Source organism: Oncorhynchus keta, chromosome 35 (genome assembly GCF_023373465.1).
Source record: "Oncorhynchus keta strain PuntledgeMale-10-30-2019 chromosome 35, Oket_V2, whole genome shotgun sequence".
Lineage (NCBI taxonomy): Eukaryota > Metazoa > Chordata > Actinopteri > Salmoniformes > Salmonidae > Oncorhynchus > Oncorhynchus keta.
Window position 1 is genome coordinate 49,509,723 of NC_068455.1, and position 13,169 is coordinate 49,522,891.

General features: G+C 40.7%; 2 protein-coding genes across 6 annotated transcripts in view; both read left to right on the forward strand.

The window, feature by feature from the left end:
• LOC118368587 (echinoderm microtubule-associated protein-like 1) overlaps positions 1–1,601 on the forward strand; it is a 70,389-nt gene extending 68,788 nt beyond the window's left edge. For all 5 annotated transcript variants that reach the window (XM_035752809.2, XM_035752810.2, XM_035752811.2 and 2 more), the window contains 4 exons: positions 105–192; positions 308–403; positions 1,012–1,142; positions 1,235–1,601. In XM_035752809.2, coding sequence (XP_035608702.1) covers positions 105–192; positions 308–403; positions 1,012–1,142; positions 1,235–1,360 — 441 coding nt within the window. In that variant the 3' untranslated portion in view covers positions 1,361–1,601. The remainder of the gene's footprint in view (positions 1–104; positions 193–307; positions 404–1,011; positions 1,143–1,234) is intronic.
• A 6,295-nt stretch (positions 1,602–7,896) lies between these two features.
• The window catches only part of LOC118368588 (ena/VASP-like protein), a 61,609-nt gene continuing 56,336 nt past the window's right edge, over positions 7,897–13,169 (forward strand). Inside the window, exon 1 of the transcript XR_008093194.1 lies at positions 7,897–8,361. The gene's annotated coding sequence lies outside the window, so the exon portion shown is untranslated. The remainder of the gene's footprint in view (positions 8,362–13,169) is intronic.

The window sequence follows — 13,169 nt, forward strand, 5'->3', positions numbered from 1 at the left end:
CTTATCTAGTGAAGTTCTGCTGCAGCAGGGTTCTCTTGCCTTTGTACTACAGCTGCATACAATCTCTCTCTGTCTCTCTCTCTCTCTCTCTTTCTGTCTCTCAGGGCCACTCCAGCTTCATCACCCATCTGGACTGGTCAGTGGACTCTCAGTACCTGGTGTCCAACTCAGGAGACTATGAGATACTCTATTGTAAGTATGGTCATGTTCAGTAAAGCTGTTTTGCAACTGAAAATGAAAATCTGTGTTCTTATTGGAAAACTTCAGGTAGCACCTCCACATTTCAATCTGCTGTGTGTCATTCCAGGGATCCCATCCGTGTGTAAACAGGTGGTGAGTGTGGAGACCACACGGGACATCCCCTGGGCCACGTCCAACTGCACTCTGGGCTTCCAAGTCTTTGGTGAGCAATGCAGCTGGATATGTGTTTGCTGGACACATACTGTACAATGTCTCGTGGACAGATGGACGTAACATTTGATGGTATCGTAGCATCTGGTCCTTCTGTAGCTCAGTTGGTAGAGCATGGCGCTTGTAACGCCAGGGTAGTGGGTTCGATTCCCGGGACCACCCATACGTAGAATGTATGCACACATGACTGTAAGTCGCTTTGGATAAAAGCGTCCGCTAAATGGCATATATTATTATTATTATTATTATCTGTCAACATACTGTGGGATGTGACGACTAATGAGGAACTTCCCTGTGCACAGATTTTTTTTCACTGGTCATTTGGACTAATCACGATTTCGCATCTTTCAAATTTCTGAAGAGGAGGGGCCATTTGACCCATACTTTGGCTGAGAGATTAATTTATGGGGGTGGAGACTTTGTTTGTCTTGTCAGTACTTCTCCCCTAAGAACCTAATCGAGCATATGATGCAATTACAGTATGCAACATTTTTGTTCTGGGTTTCCAAGATTACATACTGTATGACCGTTCACTTTGAACATTTTGTGTAGGGTATAACATAATGAGATAGATACTGTAACTCTGGTCCTGATCCACAGGGTTATGGCCTGACGGCTCTGACGGGACTGACATCAACGCCGTCTCCAGATCCAATGACAAAAGGCTGCTCGTCACAGGAGACAACTTCGGAAAAGTCCAACTTTTCTCATTCCCCTGCTCTCAATTCCGGGTAAGATTGAAAATCTATTGAATATTTAGATGAGAAGAGCCTGTGAAGATGATGTGAGGCAGTTTGATTGATTGATTTTCTTCTTCTTCCAGGCTCCCAGTCATGTTTATGGCGGACACAGCAGTCATGTGACCAACGTAAAATTCCTGTTTGACGATAGTTGCCTGGTTTCCACTGGGGGCAAGGACATGAGCGTCATGCAGTGGCGGGTCGTGTGAGGTGGCCATTTTGGGGCAACAGACAGACAGTTTCTTTATGGATCAGGATAGGGTGGTAAGGGAAGGGTTGTACTCATAGAGGCTTCCCTGTACAATGAGCTTACGATGATGTTGCCCCAAGAAGCTGATCTTGGATCAGTTTTGTATTTACCCCATTAATGGGTTAGAATTTGGGGAGGGCTGATTCTAGATCTGTTCCTAGGGTTGACTTCACTCCAGAGTTTAGCTTTTTGGTGGGTGGGATGGGACGTGGGTGGGTGGGTTGGGGACGAAGAGCATCGTAACAAATGATGATACAACAGGGAGTACCTATTGTTTCGTCTTTTATCGTTCCGTCTGTCTCCTTTATTTTGTATATTTCACACCTCAGGAAACCAATAGAAAATTAGGAGTTGAATTTATTCCCTTTGCCATATCAATGGCCTCTACTCTGGCCTGGTAGAGATAGCACTCCACATTTGAAAGTGGATGGCAGGTAGCCTAGTGGTTAAGAGTGTTGAGCCAGTGAGCAAAATGTTGCTGGTTTGAATCCCCAAGCTGATTAGGGGAAAAATCTGTTGAGCAAGGCATTTTAGCCAAATTGCTCTGGGTAAGAGTGGATGCATAATGGAAGTTTTCATTTTTACTATGTGCATTTACTATGTGCACATACATTTGGTTCAAACTGATGCTGACAGAGAGTAAATGACCAATATTCCAATGATTACACTCTTTCGTCATATGATGTTTATTTTATAATGAATACATCAGGTTTATCCCAGGCAGTTTGTTACTAGGCCAAGTGTGCGGTTGAATAGATGCGAATTCTGTGACGCTACATGGGAATATGAAGATATTAACTCTCTGCTGCCACTGTCTGGCTTCCTGAGATATTGAATGGTGTCATAATGACTACTTCACTAATGCTCTGCAAACTATAATACATGATAAAGTATCACACTGGCATTTCAAAGAGCCATTTAAAAACAAATGAATAATTATTTAAATTAATAATCAATGACACCTGTTGAAAAGCATCATTTTGGGACACAAATGACTGAAGTTAAACTACATTTCAAACATATTTGGATTGCACTGTTATATATCTGCTGCCGATGTCACTTCCTTCCTGAGCCTCCCTTTTCTTCCTGTATGGTCCTCAAACTAGTTAGGTAAATAAGAGGATTGTACTAATCAGACCATTGCACTGTAATTGTTTTCTCTCCAATACCCTTTTCACACTATAGTGCCGAACCAATCCGTACAGTGCTGACTCAATATTTTCTTTTCACATTGTCCTTTTCAGCACGGCTACAGTAACTACATGGAAGCTAACCAGATTAGCTCAGTACAGCTTGTTTGGCTCGGTTTGGCTCAGTAGTGTGAAAAGTCCTAATGTGTGCTCCCCTATTGTGCACTGTTTGCCATAGGCAAGTAATCACTACTCCAAGGCTTAAGGCCCACTCTTGATATTTACAGCTGTTTTTGATCTCTCCAAGGCTTAAAATAACCTGTGATTTAGCTACCATACTGACCTTGTCGTCTTGACTCATGCCTCTTGTTTACTATGAACAAAACATGTAATTCATATTGAAAGCTTTCCCAAAGCCAGGAAAAATAATCGCACCAAGAGTTAACTGTACCACACTGCTAATGTCTGAAATGGACTGGTCATTCATCTGGCATTTGCTTTATAGTGATAAAAAGTGATGAAAAGTATCCAGAGCATGCATAACATTGGTTATACCTGGGCTGCATTCAGAAGGGCACAACATTGTGGAACGTTCATATAGAAATATACTACGAAGAACAAACATGCCTTTCTGACATGTAGGATGAAGAATCACGTCAGCTCTATTCATGTAATTTCTTTTTAAAAAAATTAGGCACTTAGCAAATTCCATGTCTGCTAAGCACAAACTTGAACATTGTGAACATTTGGTGCAACTTCCAGCGCGTGTTTACTGTGAACACTTAGGCTGTACCCACTTTAAGTTACAGTTTTAACAGTGGTCAAGTTGGCTAGTGGCTATTTAATCATAATATAGGCTTACCAGAGTGGCCTACCATCAAAAACAATGGAGAAAGTGCATCCCATAACATTTTAACAAAGAAATAGCTGTTCTATAGTTCAGTCTACAGTAGCAGCCAATGTGTGGTGTTCCATGCAGGACTTGACATTAACCTGTTTATCCACTTGCCCTTCAGACAAGGAGGTGACTGAATATTTTGTTGTGTTTGTTTGATGCAAGAAATCACTTTACAAAATAAAATGCATTTTTATTCACATACCATTATTATAGAGAATCAGACAAATTATACTACCCTCTACCTATTGGCTACTTGGCTTATTCAAGCCTGTCTCAACATACAACACTGCTCTACCCGACTCGCTTTTCAAAGATGTCTAGAAATGTACACGTTTTGTGCTATTGTAGGAAGCAATCGCTCCCCTATTGCTGACTACTATAACTGGGCTAATAACTCACTAACTAACAAAGGATCTTTATTTTACTGGGCTGATGTTACCTGCTTCTGATGGTCAGTCTCAGCAGAGGGAGAGAGCAGCACGGGCATGATACACTAGCACAGGATGCCTCGTAGTGAAACACAGCTGCCCATTCATTTCAATGGAAGGAAAGCAGTGAGAAAAGGAGACGGCGGGGGACCTTTTGGGCGGTGCAAAGGTGGCGTGGGAGTCGGTGAAATATATGAACTTTTACCAACTTCATGCAAATCACCAGCGGCGACCGCTGGGCAATGACTAATCATATCGAGTGGTTCCCATGACGAATGTGACGCTATGTGACCCTAGACTTTCTTCAAATACTTGGATGGAAGCAAATGTAAGTGACTATAACATTATAAGGAATAATGCACAAAAATGTACAGTTGACAGGAATATGTTAGTTCATGTAGAGACAAATGATTAAGCATATTTTTTTAATCATAAAGTTAACTTACGAAAATCGCAAATTAGCATGCTAGCTGACTAGCTAACATTAGCTAGCTCATTTGAGTTAGACTGCACTGTAAGTAGCTAGTTAGCTAATAATACATCATTTTTTTACATTTTCGAAATGTATTTACTTACTTGAATAGGTTCTCCTAGCCATGTGGACGATTGTTAACAGGGGCAGCAAAGTTTGTTTGTCACCAGAGCGTTTCTGTACAGCACTTTGAGATATCAGTTGATGTGAGAAGGGCTTTATAAATTCATTTGATTTGATTTTAGAGGATATTACTATTGAACTAGACCTTCATACAAACTTGCTATGCTGAATTATTGACGCACAATCGAACACGCTGCCACATGCTGCCAGCACGCCCAACAGTGTGTCACAGTGGGCGGCCTAAGCAGCACGCTGCATATTACCGCCATCTAGTGTACAGTACATTCACCGCGAGACTGACCAAAAAGGGTTACTGTCTTCCAGCTGCTGGCGAAACTTGAGTCGCACCGCATTATTTCTTCCTCGTGCACAAATTCATGTTGTTACTCCTATAAACAGAGAAAGGGAAATATTATTTGATATTAAACAAGACCCAAGCCACTAATAACGCAAGCCTAGAAATACACTTTCCTACCAATTCATTACTGGTGCAGTGTAGCGCTGTGTGAAAATAAGTAGAACGTGCATTTTATGGCTTATAAAAGTGTTGAATATACAGTAGTGACAGTGCTAAGTAAGAACTTAAACAGGAATTCACTCAAAAACAGCAGCTCTTTGCTGTATTCATTGACAGTTACTCGCTAGTCATGGTTTTAAACATTTTGTAATCTCACAGTATCATATTTACTGTAGCTTTATTTTATGCCTGGTACGGCACAGCACGCAGGGCAGCGGAATCGGGTGCACATACCGCCAACAGCATTTTGGGTTTTTACATAAATGTTTGGCAATCGGTTAGGAATTCCTTGGAGATCGACATGTTGAGCGTGATTGAGCAGTTGGTGACAACTGCTCTAGAAGGTTGAGTGAAGTTCAATCTCCTACTTCTCTCTGTGTGCTGAAATTTCTTCAGTCCCAGGGGAGCTGCATGGCAGTCTTGGGGCTATTGCTCACCCACACAGCAATGTTCCACAATGTTTGCCTCCTGAACAAAGCCCTGTTTTTGCAGATCTACACATAATTGGACATATGCAGATGTGACAAGTTACCATAACAAAGTAACCAAGATGGAATTATTTAATTTGAGGGGTCATTCCCTATGAGCACAAGAGATTGAAAAGACATTGAAAAACATTTTTGGTTGAAAAAATCTTGTGCTCACTGGGCTGGTCTTATCAAGGCAAGACCCAAATGCAGATAAAGGGGGCAGATGGTTGAAGTCTTACAATGTTTATTTATTCAAAGGGGAAGGCAAGAGAATGGTCGTGGACAGGCAAAAAGGTCAAAACCAGATCAGAGTCCAGGAGGTACAGAGTGGCCGATAGGCTCGTGGTCAAGGCATGCAGAATGGTCAGGCAGACGGGCACAAAGTCCAGAAACAGGCAAGGGTCCAAACCAGGAGGCCTAGAAAAAGGAGAATGCAAAAAGCAGGAGAATAGGAAAACCACTGGTTGACATGGAAACATACAAGCTGAACTGACACAGAGAGATAGGAAACACAGGGATAAATACACTGGGGAATACAAGCAACACCTGGAGGGTGTGGAGACAATAACAAGGACAGGTGAAACTGATCAAGGTGTGACAGGTCTTCTCTTTTGTATATCATTATTAGAGAAGATGATTTGTTTAGAGTGGGTGTGGAACGTGGCTAGGGGTTCCGCTAGCGGCACCCCTCGACAATATTCTACTGAAAAGGCAGCGCGCGAAATTCAAAAATATTAAATAACAAGTGCAATACACCAAATGAAAGATACACTTCTTGTTAATCTACCCATCGTGTCTGATTTTTTAAAAAGGCTTTACAGCAAAAGCACAACATAAGATTATGTTAGGTCAGAGCCAAGTCACAAAAACACACACAGCCATTTCTCCAGCCAAAGATAGGAGTCATAAAAAGCAGAAATAGAGATAAAATTAATCACTAAACCTTTGATGATCTTCATCAGATGACACGCATAGGACATCATGTTTACACAAAAAATGTATGTTTTGTTCGATAAAGTGCATATTTATATCCAAAAATCTCAGTTTACATTGGCGTGTTAAATTCAGTAATGTTTTGCTTCCAAAACATCCGGTGATTTTGCAGAGAGCCACATCAATTTACAGAAATACTCATAATAAACATTGATAAAAGATACAAGTGTTATTCACAGAATTAAAGATAGGATTCTCCTTAATACAACCGCTGTATCAGATTTCAAAAAAACTTTACGGAAAAAGCAAACCATGCAATAATCTGAGTACGGCGCTCGGAGACCAAACCAGCCAAAGAAATATCCGCCATGTTTGAGTCAACATTAATCAGAAATAGCATTATAAATATTCACTTACCTTTGATGATCTTCATCAGAATGCACCCCCAGGAATCCCAGTTCCACAATAAATGTTTGATTTGTTTGATAAAGTTCATCATTTATATCCAAATTCCTCCTTGTTGTTCGCGCGTTCATCCCAGTAATCCATCTTCATGAGGAGCGAACACTAGGTCCAGACAAAGTCCAAAAGTTCCGTTACAGTCTGTTTACATCAAACGATGTAAAGAATCAATCTTTATGATGTCTTTAACATGAATCTACAATAATGTTCCAACCGGAGAATTCCTTTGTCTGTAGAAAAGCAATGGAACATGAACTACCTCTCACGTGAACGAGCGGCACGAGTTTGTGGCACTCTCTGCCAGACCACTGACTCAAAGAGCTCTTATGAGCCCCTCCTTTACAGTAGAAGCCTCAAACAAGTTTCTAAAGATGGTTGACATCTAGTGGAAGTCTTAGGAAGTGCAATTTGACCCCATAGACACTGGGTTTTCGATAGGCCAAGCTGTAAAAAACTACAAACCGCAGATTTCCCACTTCCTGGTTGGATTCTTCTCAGGTTTTCGCCTGCCATATGAGTTCTGTTATACTCACAGACATCATTCAAACAGTTTTAGAAACTTCAGCGGGTTTTCTATCCAAATCTACTAATAATGCATATATTAGCAACTGGGACTGAGTAGCAGGCAGTTTACTCTGGGCACGCTTTTCATCCAAAGGTGAAAATGCTGCACCCTATCCCAAACAGGTTAAAGACATTGGAAGCCTTGCAGGGTTGGTTGTTGTCGTTGTTTGGGTGTATGGAAACGGATGCAGAACACTCCCATTCAGAGTGAATGTAAAATGGTTTATGAATACACGTATGAATACAGTAAACACAGTGTTTGACAGTAAACACCATTTTTTGGGACTGATTTTTGGTCCTCTTCTTGATTTACATTTTGAAATTCCAAAGTTTATTTTAGGTGTGTTGAAATTATGAAATGATTGGGAAAGGAAAGGTCTGATATTTGCAATTGATGCAGGGTATAATATTTATTATGAGTGATTATATTATAATCGAATTATATTGTTCTGAGAGAGAGCGTGTGAGAGAGAGAGAGAAAGATGAGGGGGAGGAGGAGGAAGATGAATAGGATGCTTTTCTCGGTGGTCGTCGCAAGTGGGCAGCAATGGACCGGTCGCATGCTGATGTCAGCTATTTTATGAAATCTCCACTTTCCAAAATACCAGAAATACGGGGAAAATATGGCAACTCAGAGGCGCAGTCAACCACAATCCCCCCATCTTCTAATTGAGACAACAGCGACCATCTTTTGAACATGGAATTAAGGATGCAAGAGAATAAGCGGAGTGCAAAGCTTTTGAGAGAGAAAGAGAACGTTCGTATCCTCACATTGCATTTCAGCAACAGACTGACATTGCATTGCCAACAGGCATACATAATTGGTGTAGCCTACATTGGTGAATGATCTTTTAGTTATAGTGAATTAGAACGTTCTGCTTTACAAACGGTCTGACAGGTAAACATCCACATACGTCCATTTTTTTCATGTCATCGTCTCATTGAATAGGAGAGAAAAATGAGGTAAGCAATTGCGCATGTGTTGGGTTTGCATTGTGGCATCATTTGTCAGAACGCGACATGTTCCTTTATAGTAATGTGTATGTGAACGTTTCCACTATATATTGTATATCAGTCATCACAACATGGTAGGCTACATTTTCAAAGTAGCCAATTCATACATTAGATAATTTAAACAATAGACAAATCCATTATTTGTGAAGGATCACTGGTAAAATGAATTACAAACCCCTTTCTGCGTTTGCAAACATTGCTGCACGAGGGCGATGCGCGCAAATTGGTGGCAGAACAAGGGTGCTGTTCTTCTAGAACGCCAGCAAAACAAACTATATTTACATGTTGCTTATGTGTGAATTCACATTACTTTTGAGGGTCGTAAGAATGTCCTTAATATGCATAATATGTTTGTTTTTTAAGTATAATGGCTCTTTGGCCATTTTACTGGTCTAGCAAACAATTGATGCATCCAAAATAGTCATTTTGTAAAGATCCCAAACAAATAGTCTTAGCAATTGTTCAAGCAAGAAGCAAAACATCACTGTACACATAACCCCAAAATGTTTTTGTTTCGAAGTAATAACTTAAATCTAGCCTATGTTGAATGGCCACAGATGGTGATGGCTTTCTTACTGCCGCCAATAGTCGCGCGTGAAGTCAGTGTGTCCTGTACAAGAAAGGGATCTATAGAGTAGTCTACAGAACTATGGAATCAACATTTTTTCCTACTCTAGTCCATAGCATACTATTCCATTCATCTTTCTTCTATACACACCTATCCATTTCCTTTATTGGCTTGTCTGCATGAAATAGCAATGTTGTCATTGAAAGGAGACCACACAAACTATTTTATTGACTGGTTTAGCTGCATTTATTTATTTTTCTTTGGGGGGTAGATCAGCTTTAATAATGCAGATAGACTGGCTTCCATCAATGTAACTGTCTGCATCATTTCCAATCCCCCATATTTTTTGTAAATGTATAAAATGCAGTGCCTTACGGAAAGTATTCAAACCCCTTGACGTTCCACATTTCGATACATTACAGCTTTGTTCTAAAATGAATTAAATAGTTTGTCCCTCATTCTACACACAATACCCCATTAATGGAAAGCAATAACAGGTTTTTAGAAATGATTGCACATTTTTTTTTTTTTTAAGTACAAAAAACAGATCACATTTACATATGTATTCAGACCCTTAACTCAGTATTTTGTTAACACCTTTGGTAGGGATTACAACGTCGAGTCTTCTTGGGTATGACGCCACAAGCTTGGCACATCTGTATTTGGGGAGTTTCTCCCATTCTTCTCTGCAGATCCTCTCAGGCTCTGTCAGGTTGGATTGGGAGTGTCGCTGCACAGCTATTTTCAAGTCTCTCCAGAGATGTTAGATCGGATTCAATTCCGGGCTCTGGCGAGGCCACTTGGCTGTGTGCTTACGGTCGTTTTCCAGTTGGAAGGTGTACATTCTCCCCAGTCTGAGGTCCTGATTGCTATGGAGCATGTTTTCATAATGGATCTCTCTGTACTTTGCTCCGTTCATCTTTCTCTCGATCCTGACTAGTCTCCCAATCCCTGCCGCTGAAAAACATCCCCACAGCATGATGCTACCACCACCATGCTTCACCATAGAGATGGTGTCAGGTTTCCTCCAGACGTGACATTTGGCATTCAGTTCAATCTTGGTTTCATCAGACCAGATAATCTTGTTTCTCATGGTCTGAGTCCTTTAGGGGCCTTTCGGCAAATTTCAAGTGGGTAGTCATGTGCCTTTTACCGAGAAGTGGCTTCCGTCTGGCCACTCTACCATAAAGGCCTAATTAGTGGTGTGCAGAGATGGTTGTCCTTCTGGAAGGTTCTCCCATCTCCACAGAAGAGCTCTGGAGCGCTGTCAGAGTGACAATCGGGTTCTTGGTCACCTCCCTGAGGCCCTTCTCCCCTGATTGCTCAGTTTTGCCGGGCGGCAAGCTCTAGGAAGAGTCTTGGTGGTTCCAAACATCTTCCATTTAAGAATGACGGAGGTCACTGTGTTCTTGGGGACTTTCAATGTTGCATAAATGTTTTTGTACCCTTTCCCAGATGTGTGCCTCGCCACAGTCCTGTCTCAGAGCTCTACAGACAAAATTCATTTGACCTCATGGCTTGGTTTTTGCTCTGACATGCACTGTCAACTGTGGGACCTTATATAGACAGTTGTGTGCCTTTCCAAATCATGTCTAATCAATTGAATTTACCACAGGTGGACTCCAATCAAGTTGTAGAAATGATCAATGGAAACATGATGCACCTGAGCTCAATTTTGAGTCTCATAGCAAAAGGTCTGAATACTTATGAAAATAAGGTATTTCAATTTTTAATAAGTTTGCAAAAATTTCTAAAACCTGTTTTTGTTTTGTCATTATAGGTTGTGAGTAGATTGATGAGGAAAACATGTAATTTAATCAATTTTAGAATAAGGCTGTAACTTAAACTTAAAAATGTGGAAGATCTAGCAAGATCTTGTCTATTTTTGCCAACTGTCTATTAAAATGTATTGTAGTAAGATAATTTATTTATTTGGGGATATAAATATCGAGTATGTCCACTTCACCGTCACACTATTTATTGGTAAACTACACAGTAAATGTAAAAGTTGTATTTTTTAGTGATCCAATATCTAGCTGCATCATTATGGTAGATCAGCTCAGTCAACAAACAACAACACACCTAAAGATTAGTAGAGACAATAGAATGATTGAGAGCTTTGACACAAATTACAGTTCTCAGCTCTCTGGGTGGAGAAATAATATTGTAAGCCTTAAAGTGTCAAATAAATCCTGTGCCCTGTGGGTCAATTGTATTTTGGAACCTTCGGTTATGTTGGTATGCAGCAGGCTACACAGTCACCAAGACCTGAATAGCCTACATGAATACTCTACGGAAAAATACAGTAGGGAGTCTCTGTAAATCTATCTGTGCAATCTCTATCTGCTTGTGAAAACCAAAGCAATAATTCAAGAGATTTTTAAAAATGTAACTAGGCATATCAGTTAAGAACACATTCTTATTTACAATGATGCCTTACCGGGCAACAGTGGGTTAACTGCCTTGTTCAGGGGTAGAAAAAAAGATTTTTACCTTGTCAGCTCTGGGAATCGATCCACCAATGCTCTAACCACTAGGCTACCTGCTGCTCCAGATTTGAAGCTTTGGATATTCTCTGACAGATGGACACAGGTGTAGTTCCTTGTCCTATACCCTTTGTTTTTAGATATTCGCTCATCAGCATGTGCAGGGCACTCTTTTGTATGTGAACTATTTGTGGTTGCACATGTGATTGTCTTCATGGTGACAGTGACGGCATGTATGGCTGTATATGCTCTCATAGAGCTGTATAGAGCGAAGAGTTATGGCTTTATATTAACATAGTCGAATGCGCTACAGCGGTCAAATGTTATGTTCCCACGAAGTACATCAGACTAATATTAAACACGGGTAGCTATCAGACTAACTCTAGTGTACACACACACACACACACACACACACACACATGCACACACCACGTGTGGTCATGCTTTCTTTGTAGCCATTTGGCACCACTGTGACGTTGTTATAGGCCTAAGGCACAGCTTTCCATTTACCCCAAATGATGAAAGATAGATAAGGTACATCCTGATAAACACTGCACATAAAAATGTCACATTGTTCTAAGGATACATCCCCATGCCTCCAAATCTGCTGGAGTGTAACATCACTGAAACGCAGTTGATACATGTTTGACAAGTTGATGCATCTCATTTAACACCATAGCATACATGTATAATATGATTCATATATTGTCTCATTGTATAGAGGGATGAATGTGTGTAAGTGTCTTATATCATGCTTTTTGAAGCTCTCCATGTGTCCTGTAGCCTATGTCTCACCAGAGGCTGTTCTTTCAGTCAGGAAGCCAAAGGGAAGTCTTACATCTTCAGAAGGACACAAGGTGACTGGAAAGATTTAATTAAATTATTTATTCAACCTCAGTGCTTCCATTGCAGCCACTGCACTCCACTGCTGTCCTATGCACGGCTATTTATAGCTTTAGCATTAGTGTTTTATCATGCTATGATGACTTTGTATTCTCCCTGCCAGCCATACTCAGTCATTGCATATGGAGAAAATCTCCTGGGAAACGTTAATGCCGAATGATTTTTGAGCGCGGTTACCACGGTGACTCATCTGCCGGAAAAAAAGGTAGCTGGCAATGTGAAAACGCTGAGTTATAGGTTTTCCTGCAGGCTTTTCAGATTAGTGGCTTCTCGTGTGATCCAGCTCGACGAGCCCTAACCTTATCATATGCATCGTATTCTACTAAAGATGATGTCCTCTGCAGTTTATTGATGAAGATCCAGATTCCGCTTCTTGTATTCCCACTCCATGTAGAAACCAACCATACATGTAGAAGAGTCCTTATTTTGCATGTTGTTTTCAGTGTGTGTGTGTGTGTCAGGATCATCATCAGAACAGACCCAAAACACCCTGGTTCGACTGTCTGTTGGACTATAGATTCCCACTAGCATATTGTTTCATTGTAGTAGCAATTAACCCTATATATGGCTCCTTGAAGGCTCCTTGAAGCAATGAATCTAAACCCTCCTTTGCAGGGCTGAGAGAATGCTTTTTGTTTTCCACACTTTGCTTTGTTGCATAGCAGTTTATTGATCTATGCTTGCATCAGACTGATGGAATCTCATTGAGGAAGAATCCCCCTAATTAACGATGCCATAAATAACTGCAGTAACACTAAGTGTAGAAGCTGTGCAGTGGCAAATAGGTCAAGTGAAAGTCA